Source organism: Danio aesculapii, chromosome 15 (genome assembly GCF_903798145.1).
Source record: "Danio aesculapii chromosome 15, fDanAes4.1, whole genome shotgun sequence".
In the NCBI taxonomy this organism is placed as follows: Eukaryota; Metazoa; Chordata; class Actinopteri; order Cypriniformes; family Danionidae; genus Danio; species Danio aesculapii.
The window spans coordinates 20,290,745-20,309,288 of NC_079449.1; the positions used below are offsets into that span (position 1 = coordinate 20,290,745).

The following is an 18,544-nucleotide window of genomic DNA, read 5'->3' on the forward strand; positions in this document are numbered from 1 at the left end:
GAATAATATACTGACACAACTCTGATAAATATTATGATAACCTATGGATAAAAGGTCAAACAGGTGGTTACGGTGCTTGTTAAATTTAAACATAAACGAAACACCAAGATTTAAAAGTAAAATAAGAGTAGTGAGAAATACCTCATGGTTTAATTGCGGGTGATAGGTGTATTTTCCCGCCGAATTTAGCTGGTATTCCGCGTCAGATTTACAGGCTGCGCGTCGTCATATTTTTGTAACTAGATTTTACTAAAATGTTTGAAAGGTCTTAAGAGATTGTACCAAATATCTTCATGATTACTATGGAGCCTTGTTTCCCCCCAAATATTTAAGGATTACTACTCCCCACCGAAGAAATTAGCCAAGTTAAATTACCTCAGACTTAAGGTAAGACGATTTTAATTAAAACATGCACTGCTTATTATTAAAACAGTGCTTTTTAAATAGAAATGTGTGTACATAACCGTGACTACAGTATGAGTTAATTTATTGGTTACTGTGTTAAACTGCCAACATTCAATCGCCATGAGGTTGGGGTTGTTACTGAAGTTCTGCCAAATAATCTTGGTTTAACGTCACACCTGCAAAGGCTGGTGACGAAGTTTGCTGGATATAAAATTGTATATTCCCTGAACAAACACATGGTCAAATGCATTTTTATATTATAATTAATCAGAATAAACCACTAAAGAAATGTCACTGTAATTATGACGAAAAACAAATACAACTGATCAATGCACAAACATTTTTTTCACAGACACTGAAAACGCTTCTGATCCATTTTGAGATGTGAACAATAACAATGGTCCCAGGGTATTTCCTGTTTTATATTTTTAATTTCTAGAGCTTCCGAGAATACAAAAAGAGCCACATTTTCATAATGTTATGATGGCTATTTCAACATTAAGTTATGATTGATTTGCCTCTTGTTACAGATATGAAACAGTTTGATAAATTATTGCAATTATTATTTGTAGACTACTTAAAAGCAAATATCACTGCTGGAGCTCAGCTGCTGTTCACTGTTTAGACTGCAGAGGGATTTTAATGCCTTGATTATGCTTTAAAATACATTGAGGTGCTTTATGAATGCTAATACTTGTTACCTATAGTACAAACATGTCTATAACAAGTCTATAATATACTTTGCTCACCCTAAATTTTATATTTATGTAATTATGTAATGAGAACAAAAGTATTATCAAAATAAGTCATCGCACTTTATACAGATAAATAAATGCATACCACAGACAACAATAATATAAATTCTTTTTAATATCATTATCAGGTCTTGGCACAATTATGAAACGAGTTGTATCCATGTCCAGTAAACATAGTCTTAGAGAGAACAGAGCAGCATAATGACACAAACATCTGAATACAGTTCATAATAAATCCTTATAGGAAATATGTGCTAATACATCTCCAACACAACATGATGTTTACTTCTCTAGACCCTGTTTGGAAGTCCAGCAGAACTGAAGCAAGTTTACTATTACTTCATTACTGTAAACCTGGTATTACCACATTATTCAAATTCAGTCCTTTCAGATCTACAAAAAGTCCTGAGAAAAGTGGCTTATGAGTAACAATGGGTCAGCTGCGGCCCTCTAATACGATCAACTCATGGTCATTTGACATGAGGCAGCTTCATCTGGTACAAATCAAAAAACAAAAACATGAAGCAAATATAAGGGTGGAGCGTCTGTTTGAGAAACATGTTAACATGCTAGAGATGCAAGCAGTGCTGGGGTGTTTAAATACCCGAGTGCTGGTGTTGCTGAACTTAAATTACACACAAAAAATGGGGTAAACATTTATGGTGATGGAATTACAGAGTTTGAAAATAAAGAGAGGACATCTAAGAAAAACGGGCTAGACCAAAAAAAAATAATAATAATGCTCAGAAACATCACTGGATGAGATGTTCTTTGTTTAGAGGTGGAGAAAGAGAAACTACTGGAGTGAAGGATGAAGACAAAAAACAGCCAATCATACTGTAGAGAAACGATCCAATACTAGGACACAGCCAAACAGCTGCAGACATCTGAAAAAGAAGAGATACAAACGTTTATCTTAGGCATTACTGTTCATCTGCTTATTATTGAAAGTCCCTCAATACATGTAGGCAGAAAGATTTTGGTCATGGTCAACAAGGACTCATTGGAAATACATGCTTCAGCCTACATATTTATGAAAGCACATAACGCATTTCAACATTTGATTCCAGTAGATATATTAAATGCTACGAGGCAGCATGACAAACAGCTTTTGTTCCTTTTCACACTAAGATTTACAGGGACACATCAACAAATAAAGGATTATTTGTGTGCAGTTGCAAAACAACTTGATGTTTTTTTTTTTTTACTCGAATACATTTGCATCTCCATATGGACAACTTTCTTGTGGGGTCAGTTTGCTCAGTAGCTTACATTGTACACGTGTTGCAGAGTGCTCAAGTTAAAGTCTGATGAAGGTGTCTGATAAAAATCAGGGTAAAACTATGGAGTCACAGTGCACTTTTCTCTTAGAATTACTTTTGAAAACACTACTTGTGGCATTTAGGTCAGCAAGGTGATCTGTAGGGCTGAACAATATATTGTTTAAGCATCGATATCACAATATGAGTATCTGCAAGTCACATCACAGTACCTAGATTATTTATTAGAGATTAAAAGATAAAGATATTATTAAATAATATTTAAAAAATTATTTATGCTAATTAATGAATTATTTAACGATGAAACTGTTATTTTACATTTGATTGTTCAATATCTGTACTTGAATACTGTTGCACTCCACAGAAAACCATAAACCATAGTACCAATTCCTGTTCATTTATTCGCTTGTAATTTATTATAATTTATGCAGATCCACTGCATAGAAAAAAGACTTGATCCCAGTCAATCTAAATTAATTAAATCTTTCCAAATAAAGCATTTCAAATAATCGGGTGAAATTATATTTATATTGCGACAAAACAAAATATTGCAATGTCTGATTTTTCCAATATCATGCAGCCCTAATGGCAAGTGCTGCAGTCTTGTGAACTTGCACAAAAAGGATGTGTATCTGACACGTTTATCAAAACGTATGCCAAGTAACGCATTTCAGATTTGCAAAAATGTAGACAGAGCTTTTTAGTGGATGTCATCTGAAACAAGCAACAAAACATACCTGGGCGAAGCAACGCATTTCACATTTTGCAAACTTGTAGGCTTAAAACACGCATTTTCAATGAGCCTGGGTTAGGCATGGTTGTTGGTATTCAGAAACCAAGATTTTATGAACAACCATCTTTAGTGTTTAAGAATGGTCCAACAAGAGAAAATATCTAATGAGTAGCAAAAATGCCTTGTTAATACCAGAGAAGAATGAACAGACTGGTTGGAGAAGATAGAAAGGTGACAGTAACCCAAATAACCACTCAATACAACCAAAGTCTGCAGAAAAGCATCTCTGAGCAGATCCAACACTGAAGCAGATGAGTTACAGTAGCAGAAGAGAACCCAAATAGCAAAGCAAATTAAAGTTACAACTCATACAAGCTCACCAAAACTGGATAATACTCACAGTCCCAGCTGTAGCACCTCATTCGTCTGCGGCAGACATCCCTTTCACTGGATCCTTCTCTCGCATCTGTAAACAGGGAAAAAGACCATGTAAAGCTCATCTTTAAAACTTTAAGTATTTAACAACATGGATAAATGTGATCTCTAGCAAATATAAAATTTCATACTGTACATTATGCTTTTGCCTAAATGCAATCAATTACATTTGAATTTTTTTTTGGCCTTTTTGCCCTCATTAGATAGGACGATATAGAGACAGGAACCGAAGTTGGGGAGAGAGAGAGAGAGAGAGGGGGGGGGGGGGGGTGACGTGCTACACCATATGTCGGCGCACTAACCACTAGGCTATTGCGCCGACTTACATTTGAATTTTAGTGAAGCGATTTCATTTTTGTTTCTTTCGGCACAAACAATATTAATTATAATTTCTGCTATTTAGCAATTATTGTTACAAACATTTTTTTTTGAGGAAATCAGCCACAACTTTAATATCAATGCTGCTATAAAAAATATATTCCCCCAAAGTTGATCGGTATCATCAACAAGAATCTTTACTGCATTTCAATAACTTTTCAAAAACAGAAATCTTTCAATAATAATAAAGAAATTAAGGCATTGTTAACACAAAACTGAAATACTGAACACCCTGATGTTTTTTATTCCACTGCTGTCTGCCCTTATTAAATTACAGAATGATGGCACATGCTGCACGGGGCCACTGCACAACACTTTTTGGTGTTTCTTTTTAAAAGCTAAATGCTAGACGCCATGCATTATCTTTATATGGATAAACACGAACAGGATTTTTTTAATTTATTTATCTTTTTTAAAAATAAAAACAACAATAAAAAAAATACAATGTCATAGTATGATTAATGATGAACCAATTTTCATTTCTGGGTGAATGATAGCTTTATTTATAGTCATTTTAGAATTAACTAAACCTTAAATAAAAATTACTTTATTTTAGTTAGTTGAAAATCTTCCAAATTTAAATTAAATTTCCAAGTCTTTGCAGCAAATACTCACATTTTATTTCTGCTTTTAAAAAATGGTTTAATGGATCAAGTTAGCAATAAGAATAGTTTTTTTTTAATCCTTTAACTCACATTATCAAGCTCTTTCTGTGTCTCCTCCTCCATGCGGCGGATATCCTCCATGGTCAAACCAATCCATCGATCTAACCAGCAGAAGAGCTGCCTGTGGAAGCTGGTGAACAGACGCTTCTCTTGCTGAAGTAAAACCAAACAAACATTAAATGTTATAAGAGTCACTGCATTAGAAATAGAACAGCACACCAAGCCCTCCCAATAAATTGAACAAACACTAACTGTTTATCTTTCTAAACCACACCTCCGTTATGTTATAATAGACATTTTGTTCATGGAAGCAGTGAGTCAAACTGAACGCAGCATGAGGTTTCATAGTTTCATACCCTGTGGATGAAACCCTCCACTTTATTCTGCAGGCCAAACCACTTGAATTTGACAGTGACTAATTTATAGGCACACATATGAGGGCAGTCCTTCTTCTGAGGAAGCTCTTTCTGCAACACACAAACAACATGATAAGCCACATAACTACAAAAATAATCGAGCTACAGATACAGAATCAAAATGCACCTTCCAATCAGGTCCTAATGGGCCTCTACCAGTCTTCTGCGATTTAAAAGTGGCTGGATCCTCGTCTGGTTTATAGTCCTGTCAAAAGTTTGCAGTTTTCATTATTAGTTTATACCCAAGACATGTTTTCGCCAATCCTAATCACAAGTGGACAACACTTAATACAGGTGTAAATGGGGTCTAAAATGTTTTGAGCTTGTCCACTTCTAAGCACTTCCAGAGGATGAACACACATTAGATCAGATTAGACTGTTCAATCTAAACACTTGTGTTCAAACATCAACAAAAGACCAGCTACTCTCTGCCTACTAACTTTGTGCCATCAGTGATCAATATGGAATATCATATTAGCTGTGTTGTAATCAAAACACACTAATGATAACCATCAAAATCATAGTTTAGACATGGTTCGTTCTGGCAACTATTTTGTCACATCAGTTCATTTATTCAATAATACTCGTGCATCGTATTGAGCACCCTGAAAAAGCATGATAAAATAAAACAAAATCTAAACACAAATGGCAACAAGAGATGCATGTTAAAGTTGTCATATAATGAAATATGGATATACCTAGGCATTGCTGAATAATAAAAATTTAGTACATGTTAAATGGCATATGGTGAGCCTCGAACACCATGGTTTTCTCCTTCTCATGTAAATGCCATGAGTGTTAAATCAGGTAAATTGGAACAAAGCACATGCTGTTATGTTGCACGTTAGATTGGTCACAACATTTTCTAGTGAGATAATTTTTTTTTTATAAACTTGTATTAAATTTACTCTGTATGTGAGACTTTTATTTTGAAAACAGGAGAGGCAGGGCTATTGAAGCCCACCACACTAGTGTCTACGGTAGGTCTACACTAGTAATAGGTCGTTCTTGAATAATTCACTCAAATTTATGTGACTCGTCCTCTCAGGGAGTGTACCATTATATAGAAGCCAGTATACTAATAAAATCCTGTTTATGAAGTGATATTAATTCCTGTGAGTTTTTTTATACATGTTAAAGCTTCAAAATAGAATTCCAAATACATCTCTGTCGGTCACTTTTGTTGAGTATAAATTTAATGTATCCTACATTATCCACAACACAAGAGCAAAATAGCTTACTCTGGTGGATTAAAGATATCTCACTCACTTTACCATATTGAATCAATGCACTTTATGACGTTATAATGAGTTCCAAGCTGACTACTAGTGATTACACCACCGAAAAAAGTGAAACATGAGTTTAATTATGCACCTGAATTAAGTAGCATTTTTTTTACCTTAGTGTCCACCTGAGATCTGTCAGCAATGTCAATATGTACCACCTCAACCTTCTTCCATTGTTCAGGGTCAAGCTTATGAACCTTTAAGAAAAACAGAAGGGATGTGATTAGTTTTTGCAAGATTTAGAAGTGTTCTCAAATTTTGCTTCTTGTGATCCTGTGTATAATAATCTGCATAATGTTGGTTGCAGACTCACATTTTCCTGTTCACCAAGGTCAGGTTTGTGCCACGTCTCAATCATGATTAGAAAATTGTCCTTCATGTACTCATTCTGTAAATGACACACAACAGATTTGATTTACAAAAAAAAAGAATTCTAAAATGAAAAAAAACAAACAAATTATTAAATTATATATAAAAAAAAGAATTATAAAAATAAAAAATAAAACATTAATGCATCATATAACTGCTTTAAAATATTGATTAGTAAAGAACTACATTTTAAAAATATATTAAAATAGAAACTTCTTTTAAATTGTGATAACATTTTACAATATTATAGATCTTACCGTATTTTAAAAATGTATACAAATTAAAGAAACCTATATAAAATCTACTTTTCTAAATTGAAATAAGCATACTAACTAGAGCAGGGGTGTCCACACTCGGTCCTGGAGGGCCGGTGTCCTGGAGAGTTTAGATCCAACCCTAATCAAACACACCTGAAGCAGCTAATTAAGCTCTTACTAAGTATACTAGAAACTTCCAGGCAGGTGTGTTGAAGCAAGTTGGAGCTAAAGTCAGCAGGACACCGGCCCTCCAGGACCGACTTTGGACACCCCTGAACTAGAGTATATATATAAATACAAAACTTGCTTACGTGATAAATGATTGTTATTGCTGATAACTAATATTATCAAAATATTATCTTACTCACCGTAAGAACTGAAGTGACGCATGACAATGTAAGCAGCACATAAAATAAATATGAAAAACAGTTGTAAATTTCATTGTTTATCTGTATCAGTCGTTTACTTGCTCCATGTCAGTGTTCAATTTGTCCAGTATATTCAGTAAAGATGTGAGATCGTGTGCAGTACCTGTGCGACAGTAAGGATAAGCATTCCAGGCCTTCTCATGAATATTCAGGGCAGATGAAGGGGCCAGTAACCGTACAAAAGTTGGCACTTTACTGCATATAACAAAGAGATTGACAATCCCATATTAAATGCCCTGAGATACAGTCTATGAACAGTTTTCTGCTTAATATTATCACCACAAAATGCAGTACACCCTAGTGCTGAATAATTAATAAGATTATTACCTTTGCAAGTGGTAAATCTTATGAGTGTACTGTCCTTTCTCCCCATCCTCTTTCTCGTAGGGCTCGTTTTTTAGGACCTCCACCCCTTCTCCACCTCCTGTCTCATTCTTACTTGCTTCTGCTACAGAGTACAGCTGACCCACCTGGTACTGCAGATCACAGAATAATATTAAATAATTTACACATTTTCTTACAAATGCAAATCACAGCATAACATGTCGTAATGACAAACAAGAGAATGTGTTGTCCTCCATTTGCATGTCACGGCTGCACATAGTGCTGAGAGATGATCCAACATCTGCATAGATAAATAACCATATATAGACTGCAGTTGTCCGTTTTTTATGGCTCACCAAAGGAAGTTCAAACATGACAATCTGTAACGCTTGTATAAAAATGGGAAACTAATGTTATGTAAATGTTATCTAATGTCTCCAGTAAATGCATATGCGCTTCTACAAGCTTCCAAGGTCCCAAGCAGGCAGTAGGAGTATAAAAATATTTTTGCAGTTATAGTAAACATCCATTAAGTTTGCAGATATTAACCATTTTGTTTACATAAACGTAAATGCTACAAGTGAATCTTTATTTAAAAAAATGTAAGAAAATTTGATAAAGAATTAACATACAAAATACAGCTTTTCATTGTTTTCAAGTAATGATTGATAACTGCTAAAATGTACAAGTGTGCAATCTAATAATACACTTAGAATGATGTTAGAAGCTATTTTTACTTTGATGCACATAATGAAAAATTTAAATAGGTTGTTAAATGTAGCCTTTAAAAAGAGTAAGTGTTATGAAATTGTTTCTGTTTTACAAATGTAAATTAAAGTGCAACAGATTATGGCATCTACATATAAAAACAGAGGAATATTGATACATTTAAAAACTGACCAATATTAGAGTACATGTATATTAATGTGTTAATATAATTTTTACATTAATAAATATGAATAAAATTACTTATTATAAATGTATTTATTTTGACATATGGGTTTTTGAAAAAAATCCTTAATTTAGATTGATTGGGGTGATGTTGCAAAGGTTTAAATCATGTATTGAAAAATAATAAACAAATTGCAAGCAAAATAATTATAGTAGAGCAATGAAAAAAGTTAAATAAACAGTGCTTTATGGTTTTCCAAAGAGTGAAACAGTATTCAGGTGCAGTATAGTCTTCATTGTATTATTCGGTAAAAGTATTCTTTATTATAGTTACAAATGTTCTTTTTTCTGTACCTAAATGCTCCCTTAAAATGCCTAAAAGTACATACAAAATATTATTTGCGTTTTAAAAATGTGCATTAAAGTGTGCAACAGATAATGGCATCTAAATATAAAAAAGATGAATAACAATACATTTAAAAACTGACCAATATTAGTGTACAGTTATATTAATGTGTTAAAATAATTTTTACATTAATTAGAGAAGTTTTACAAACTAATTTCGAGAGGAGCATGTGATATGATCGCAGCTGATCTCTCATCCGTAATCAGCAATAATCCAATCGGATTGATTCAAGCTTATAATAAATAGACTGAATTTACCCTACTACCTTATCTTCATTTTGGAAGAATCCCCCTTCCACCCCATCTTCTCCTTTTCCTCCCTTTACCATGGGGAGCTCCCAAGACCTGATCTCGGACCCCCTTATATGATTATTGACCAGGCGAGAGCCCTGGGCTCAATTATCTCTGAGCTCAGGGTTCTCTCTTGGGACAGCATGCCAAACCTGCTATTAGCATCAAGTAGGGCTGGACAATAATTCGATATCAATATATATATAGTGATAGATATTTTTTTTTCAATAACGGTGATATGATTTTTAAACCCATTTCATATAAATTTGCATATACACACACACGCATATCTATATATCTATATACATATGTATATGTATATATCTATATATACACACACATATATATACTGTGTGTGTATATACACACACGCTGCTCCGCAGCTTCAAACCAGTGGTGTCAGAAGAGAAGGCAATGAGGCAAACACAGATGGCTATGAGGCGCCGTGTAGGACTTAAATCAAACTTCGCTCATCAACACATACATAATGTGCATATACACCTATACTATTGAATGTTCAAAACATGTATGAAACTTGCGCATATACCGTACATATAAACTTGATGCATGCATGCATACACACGCACATAGATATAAACTCGATCCTTGCATAAACACCCACATTAACCCACGCACGTACAACTCGATCCTTGCATTTACTCGATCCTCGCATAAACACCTAAATAAACACTCACATACACAAACTCGCTGCATGCTGGCAAATAGCACTCGCGCAAACTTACTAAATAAAATTCACAAACATATTTATCAGGAAATTCTGGTAATTGCAAAGCTGATGAAATAGAAAGAATTTGATTAATAGAGGTACTAAATCTGTTAAAGAATGAAAATGTGTTATATATATTTTATATAGACCAATATTTTATATTATATTATAAGAAATATTTAATGTTAAACCTTTTTCATTTAATTGCGTAATCTATCTATCTATTTATACGCTGAATCTGAGAGTTTTATTTATTTGACAGTATTTAACATTTCTTGTTTGTAAAAGCTAAATACAAATGAAAAGAGAGCATACATTTTTTTGTACCGTTTTTATTTTTTTTAAAAAGAAGTTGTTAGAGTCTGGAGGTATTATAGGCTTTGCAAATTCAGTTTGTAGACATTTGTGGGTACAGACATCCATTGTGTGCGTTCTTGGCAGTTTTTTCCTGGCTTTTTAATATTGTCCATATTATATCGTATCGACCGAAATTAAGAAATATATTGTGATATAATTTTTGCCATATCGTCCAGCCCTAGCATCAAGCATATCTAAGTGTGAACTCTGGATTATATTTAAATAAGTTTACTTATTACTTATATTTACAAATAAATGTATTTGTTTTTAAACCAGTGAAAAGACTGACAGCCGGACTGATGTCATATTTCCACAGCGCAACATGCTCTACATCTTTCCTGTTTCATCTGGTTTGGTAATTCAATTCTTCTTCAGTCCACATTATGCGGTCTTTTGCACAGGTGAACAGATAGGAATGCAACTACACGTGCCAAACCTGTGTCTGTTTTCACTGCCTTGTAGACAAGAACAACTGACTTCCTACATCGCCAATGATTCAAACACAGAATGACCATGCAAAGGCATTCAAATATCAAACACCCCAGCCTAAATCAACAAATACTACAACAGGGTGGGCAAGAAACTTTGCTTGGTAAGCTGAGATATTACACTTGATAAAATCTGATAAGCTTGGTCTCGGGTTACAATTAATTGCAATCTGTCCTCATCTACTATACACAGGCAGGCAGTTAACTAGGCCACTTTTCCACAAACCGTTGTGGCTGTGCTTTAATTCATCATTTTGACAGTCTAAACTGTCCTACCCATTAAAAGAAACTGGGTGGAGCCTGAAAAACTGGAGAAACTGACAAACTGCTATTATGCCAAAAACATATCCAGAAATCCAGAGTTTTTACAATTGTGCCAAGACTAAAATAGAAATGTTTTATAAATAAAACCATAAAAACAAACTAAGTTCCAAATGGAAAAAATACAGTACATACCTCTTCAACAGAAATGGGCAGGACGATTCGACTGAAAAAAAGAAAAGAAAAACACAGAGTAAGCCTATTATGTCAGCAAAAATGCCATGGTGACCTATGAACTCTATTCATTTATTCATACATTTCTTTGACAGCTTAGCAACCAGCCCTGTTTTTACAGTCTAAGACCAATGCATTAATAATTTTGTACAAACAACAGAACACTTCAGCTAGTGTGCACTGGTGATGCTTTATTCTGAACTAACATGTTCTGACAATACCGTCTCATCAATTTACTTGCTTAGAAAATAAATACATATATGAAAGTGAGATGTGCCCATAAACCAAAGCTATCGAAAAAGTAGATGTCAGCATACAGAAAATAATTCAAGCTCCAAAACTTCTATTCTAACCAAGAGCAGCAAAATAAAACCACATTTAAATAAACCTGTTGAACAAAACAAATGTATCCTAATCTTTTAAAACCAGGATTAATTCTCACATTTCAAAATCCCCTAATATTTTAAAGTCCTCAGGTTTCCCATGACCTTAGAAAACTTGATTTAAAAGTCTCTAACAACCATATGCATACAATGACAGAATATGTAATGACAGAATAAATAAATGACCGAATATGTGCACAAACATTTACAAATATAAAGTATAAATTAAATTCTAGGGCTGGGCGATTTGGCCTAAAATCTAAACTTCGATTAATTGAACATTTTAACTCGATTACGATTATTGAACGATTATTTTAATTTGTTTATTTTATTTTTTGCCCTCATAGTTCACTGACAAGTTTTGTACAGTAAATATGCTCACATATTACAAGTGAGAGATGTTTGAATGAAGGGTGCATTACTTGATATTAAAATAATCGAAACATCTTTATTTTAATGTGCAGTTCTCACTCTTGGCAAACCATTTTGACTTTTCAATAAACTCCTAATTTGCTTCTTATTAATAGTTAAGGTAGTTTGGGTCTTGGGTAGGGTTAGGGATATAGAATAAGATCATACAGAACATGTGCTTTATAAGTACTAATAAGCAACCAATATCTCAATAACATGCATGCTAATAAGCTACTAGTTAGTAGTGAGAATAGGTCCCTAAAGTGTTACCCAATGTTTTAATTTTGATTGGCTGCGATTATTCTATGATTAATGAACCACGCATAACATGTAATAAACAAACTACAAGAATAGATCAAAGCAAAGATAAAAGTGAAAATCTCAACGTTGCATATCTATGCGATGTGACTATTGCGGATGCACACATTGTGATATCAATGCTGAAATGATATATTGTGCAGCCCTGGTCTAAAGTAGTACCATATTGTTTAATTACTTATCCGTTTGTTAAGCATGTCGTCGAGCGAAGCTGCTTCTGGGTCTAAGCGCTCAATCAAACTGTATGGGGAGACTCATCAAATGGTAATAATAAACTTTTACAAAGCAATGTAATACTTTCAAAAATCACGATTGCAATATATATATATATATATATATATATATATATATATATATATATATATATATATATATATATATATATATATATATATATATATATATATATATATATATATATATATGCATGCCTAATATCGGATGGCCATAAAGTGATTAATTTTTTATAAATTGTTAAAGTTTTTGTATTTGTGATGCAGAAGTCCAGAGACTGTGGTGTACACTACGATTTTATATAAAATTCACTTTAATGTGTGATAGGACAAAAAAGTGTCCATAAACGAATATTTTCTCAATTCAAATGAGTAGCGGCTTGGACCCGGAAACAGTATTGCATTATGTCACTGATACGTCACAACTTAAGCGGTTAGAAACTTAACAATTTGACTTAGCTTTAAATAATTTCTTTACATGAAAGTGATATTTGCCAAGTTGCGTAAGAAAATATGTTGTACTTTTAGAAACAATGTAAAAAACATTTACAAAATTACTTTATGCAGCTGAATTTAACATTGCAATCCTCTAGAATCCAAGTTAGAGAAGTTCTTAAAAGTAGCCTATTATATATATATACACTGAAAGTAGAGAAGAATCACACATTAAGCTTCCATAGCCATTTGTATTTGTAATACTTGAGGAGTATGGCTGAGTATGACATCATACCATCAACACAATGACGTCTAAAACAATATTCTCCAGCTCATGACACATTCCAGTCGCTTGTTATGTAAATATTAGTGTCATAATAAGGTTAGCGGATTATCTAAATCCCGAATACGTAAAAAAAAAAAAAAAAAAAAAAAATCAGTATAATCATTTAAGTCTCAAAGTGCATTATGACGCGTGACCAACAGAACTGAGCATGTGACAATCACACTCATTGTACCTGGGTTTGCAAAGTTTTGTTACTTCAATGACCAAATAAGGTAGGTTGACAAACAATTATCAAAGTGTAAAGTAATGACTAAATAAAACAAAGTGACTGCTAACAAACATTATATGGCTCATTTTGGACTTACTGAAATATACACAGTATAATTCCTAATAAATGTTCATAACTTAATTCAGACTAACGTAATTTGATAAAAACGAACACATGCAAGAAAAAAACATAAGCATTAAATAGCCAGAATTTAAACATAAATCCCCTTCATTAGTCGGCAGCCGGCGAAAGTTAACAAGCACGCGCCCCAAAGCCAAGTTCAGCGCAAAATGAAAACTTCAGCACACCTAAATCAAACTAAAATACTTACAACTCCTTTATCAACATATTATCTCCCTTGCCGCCGCGTGTCCAACATTCAAACTAGCTTTAAGAGAGTTTCTTCGTCGACTCTTCGGATCTGCCCGCCGCGACTCGTTTCAGCTCAAGTTCCTGGATTTCTCATTTCTTTAAATTCATTTCCTGAAAGATGTCGACAGGAGAGCCGCGTCGTCACAGCAACCACACCTACCGGCTTGAAAACGGCTACAGGAACGGATCTGATTGGCCAAGAGCACGCACTGACTGTGGCGCCACACCCTGCTCTGATAATAAATACTTCACGTAGAACTCACACTAAAATAGACGCACGACCTGACAGAAACGGTCATACACACGGGACAAAACCGTGCACACTGAGGCCAGGTAGAAGTTCTTGTTCCGCTGGTTTTCGGTTTAGGATGAGACCTCAGAAGAAATGATTTGGGTGTGAAGGTGTTGTTGTAGCTTCTTTGAACGTAAACCTGAGCCAGACCTGACTTTCCAGTCAGTCTGACGAGCAACTCGTCTTTCTCCATTCCGTGGGAATTATCATTGAACACTGCTGCTATAATAATACAACAGCGTCAGAATATAATACATTCTAGTTTTAGTATATTGGATGTTTAAAATTTTTATAACAATTTATATATGGAAATCTTTCCCCGTGTATGGGTTGCAGCTGGAAGGGCATCCGCTGTATAAAACATATGCTGAATAAGTTGGCGGTTCATTCCGCTGTGGCGACCCCAGATTAATAAAGGGACTACGTTGAAAAGAAAATGAATGAATGAATGAATATATGGAAATCATGTTAGTATTAAGGGTTCTGATATGAAAAACTAACATTAAACCCTTTCCAGTCAGTCTTAATAGTAAATAGTCTTGCTTCATTTCGTGGGAATTATCATTTAACACTTGTGCTATATTAATACAACAGCATCAGATTATATTAAGCTCTGGTTTTACTATATGGGATATTTAAAATTTTAATAACAAGTTATATATGGAAATCATATTAGATTTAGGTTTTATGATATGAAAAACTTACATTAAGCCTTTTCCAGTCTGTCTCACTAGTAAGTCTCTATTCCATGGGACACTAGTGCTATAATAATACAACAGTGTCAGAATATAATCAATTCTGGTTTTAGTAAATTGGATATTTTAAACTTTTATAACAATGTAAATATGGAAATTATATTAGTATTAAGTCAAATGAAAAACTAACATTAAGCCCTTTTAGAAGTTCTGGGTATTTTGTTATTCTGTTGGTAAATATATAAATGACTTTTTGTAAATTGTTGTCAGTAACAATCTAAATGACTAACTTGAGGACATTTATAAGGCCCGTAGCCAGCCTGGTGAAAGGGGTGGTTCTTTTTTTCTCAAAATGTGGAGCTTTTTGCATTTTAGTGACATTTTAAGTTGGATTAGCTTGTCGGGTGGCCATCAATACCACACTTTTTAATGTACCAAAATATTTCCTAATGATTTAAGATAAAGAAATATGAATAAACACTTATTTTTAAAATAAAAATATATTACATCATATATCGTTAAAAAAAAAAACAGGAATCTGTGAAAGTTTTAAATTAAAAACTGTAGTCTATTCTCATTTATTAGACAAATAACAAACTGGCCAGCACATTCAACTTTCCTTAGTCAGAATTTGGCTATTTCAATAATAAAGAAATAAAACATAATAATAATAACAATAATAAAAGAACTTCACAATTTTATCTGTCATTTTTTGTTTCAAGAAGATTTAGAATAAAGGTTATTTGTAAAATGTTTTCTCTATTTAAAAACATTACAGTAGCGAAAGATGACTTCTCTTACTTCAGATTGTATGTTTTCTTGCCCAGCTGGATGTAGAACTCATTCAAAAAAAATTGTTTGCATTGGTCAAATCTGATTAGCTGAAGTCACATCGATGTGACGGTCAACAGAGGATTCGGCCTGGTCTTAAAGCCGATGGGTTATTTTCACTATTTAAGATGGCGTAGCATCTAAATAGAACAAATAAGCTCATTTATGGGACAAATTCTGGACCTTTGTCAGTGATGGGTGGGTTTTTTGAACCACCTGAACCCCCCGGGCTACAGGCCTGTTTATTGTGATTACTAAACAATCCCTACATTTCATGAATAATAATGAACGAAAAAAGAAATGATATTGTCAAGGTCTACAAGGAATGCAATGCTTTTGTCAGTGTTTGGTAACAATTAATCATCTTGTACATGGACTAATCTACTGAGATGCATATTTCAACAGTTAATTTACAAGGCGATGGCATATTATGAATATTCAAATGTTATCAATATGATGATTTTTAAAAGAAAAACAAAACTATAAATCTCAATAAATTATGCTTAATTTTCTGCTGTTTTGTGAATAATTTCACACAAAACAATTAACCACTATCTGAATAAGCCTTTTATGTAATATAATGCCAAGAACTACTTTTTTACAAGTAATCCTTTACTACCCAACACTTACTGTTAGGTTTTAGTGTTATTTTTACATGAATATAATATTTTTAAAACCCTATGAAGTTTTGCCTTGTTAGATTCGATCCTGTTATTTCTTGTAATTTATTGACCAGAGCACTTTTTCGACAAGTGCTTTTAATTCACAACAAAAATGTAGTAAGGAATTGAAAAGCATCTGAAAACAATCATTTTTTAAATCAATCTCTGATATTTTTCTTCCAGAAATTGAACCATGTCCTTTAGTGTCACTGTTTGGACTTAATCCTACAAATGTATATAGCTGTCATCTTTGCCGTCAAGTGTATCAGCCTTCTGCATAATATTTGCTAAAAGAAGTATACTACTGAACTGGAAAAACCCTTCTCCGCCCAACTACTTTCATTGGATGGATGACCTGTTGCAGTTTATTCAAACAGAGAAAATTAGATATACAATTAATGACAAAACAGAAGATTTCTAAACAGTTTGGAAACCTTTTCTGTTGTATTTAAAAAAATAGCTTTTTTTTAATTATGTAACCCATTTTACATATCTAACCCTGTCTGTATCGGTCTTTTTTTCCTGCTTTTGAATGATAAAAACCTGTCCAAGAGTGTATTCGGAAAAGAAATTGTCTGGTATCTGACATTTATGCGTGCAGTGCATGTTGGACTCTAGCAGGGCTGCCCTTGTCACCAATTCTGTTCATAATTTTTATGGACAGAATTTCAAAGTGCAGCCTTGGGCTGGAGGGGGTCCGGTTCGGCGACCACAGGACTTCATCTCTGTTATTTTCATATGATGTTGTTCTGTTGGCTTCATCGAACATCATGCACTGGGGCAGTTGGCTGCCGTGTGTGATGCGGCTGGAATGAGAATCAGCACCTCCAAGTCCGAGGCCATGGTGCTCCACCGGGAAAAGGTGGTTTGCCATCTCCAGGTTGGAGGAAAGTTCTTACCCCAGGTGGAGGAGTTCAAGTATCTTGGGGTTTTGTTCACGAGTGAGAAAAGTATGGAACGTGAGATTGACAGGCGGATTGGTGCAGCAGCAGCAGTAATGAGGTCGATGTAGGTCTGTTGTGGTAAAGAAGGATCTGAGCCGAAAGACAAAGCTCTCGATTTACTGGTCAAGCTACGTTCCGACTCTCACCTATGGTCATGAGCTTTGGGTCATGACCGAAATAACAAGATCTCGAACAAAAGTGGATAAAATGAGTTTCCTTCGCAGGGTGGCAGGGCGCACCCTTATAGATAGAGTGAGGAGCTCTGTCAAGCGGGAGGAGCTCAGAGTAGAGCCGCTGCTTCTCCACATCGAAAAAAGTCTACTGAGGTGGCTCGGGCATCTGATTTGGATGCCTCCTGGACGCCTACCTAGGAAGGTAAAGTGTCCCCTTTACTTTTACTGGGGCATTAGGACTCACACAGACCACAGGTTGAGCACCACTGCTGGCCTCTCCAACAACACTTCCAACAGACAACTTCTCATGTGGTCTCCCATCCAGGTACTGACCAGGCTCTTCCCTGCTTAGCATCAGTGAGTAACCAGTCTTGGGCTGCAGGGTGATATGACTGTGGCGTGGGTTTCCTCCGGTTTCCCTCACAGTCCAAAGACATCCGTTAAATGTAAATTGAATAAGCTAAATTGGCCGTAGTGTATGTGTGTGAATGCAAGATTATATGGGTGTTTCCCAGTGTTGGGTTGCAGCTGCAAGGCCATCCTGATAAAATATGTGCTGGATAAGTTGGCGGTTCATTCCGCTGTGGCAACCTTTGATTAATAAAGGCACTAAGCCTAAAAGAAAATGAATAAATGGTTTTTCTTTCCCTCACTTGTAATAACTCTCTGATTGAGAACTGCCAATGATAAGAGTTAAACTAAAACTAACTTAAAATAAATAACATGCAACACTTGAAGATGAAGTCACACTGCCATCTACTGTAATGATACTGAAATTCATATCACATTTCAGTGAAGTAATTCATAACACGCCTATCTTACAGTATTAACATGATCAGAAATAAAAACCTTCATA

General features: G+C 34.4%; 1 protein-coding gene across 1 annotated transcript; it reads right to left on the reverse strand.

The window, feature by feature from the left end:
* Positions 1-1,257: 1,257 nt before the first annotated feature.
* Positions 1,258-14,210, reverse strand: pitpnaa (phosphatidylinositol transfer protein, alpha a). Its single transcript, XM_056474217.1, has 12 exons — positions 14,051-14,210; positions 11,347-11,377; positions 7,735-7,883; positions 7,511-7,602; positions 7,348-7,355; positions 6,667-6,741; positions 6,467-6,550; positions 5,195-5,272; positions 5,008-5,118; positions 4,682-4,804; positions 3,574-3,639; positions 1,258-2,047 (listed from the first exon to the last, which is right to left on the reverse strand). The coding sequence occupies exons 1-11, from the start codon at positions 14,065-14,067 to the stop codon at positions 3,592-3,594; spliced, it is 816 nt and encodes a 271-aa protein (XP_056330192.1). The 5' UTR covers positions 14,068-14,210; the 3' UTR covers positions 1,258-2,047; positions 3,574-3,591.
* Positions 14,211-18,544: the final 4,334 nt, after the last annotated feature.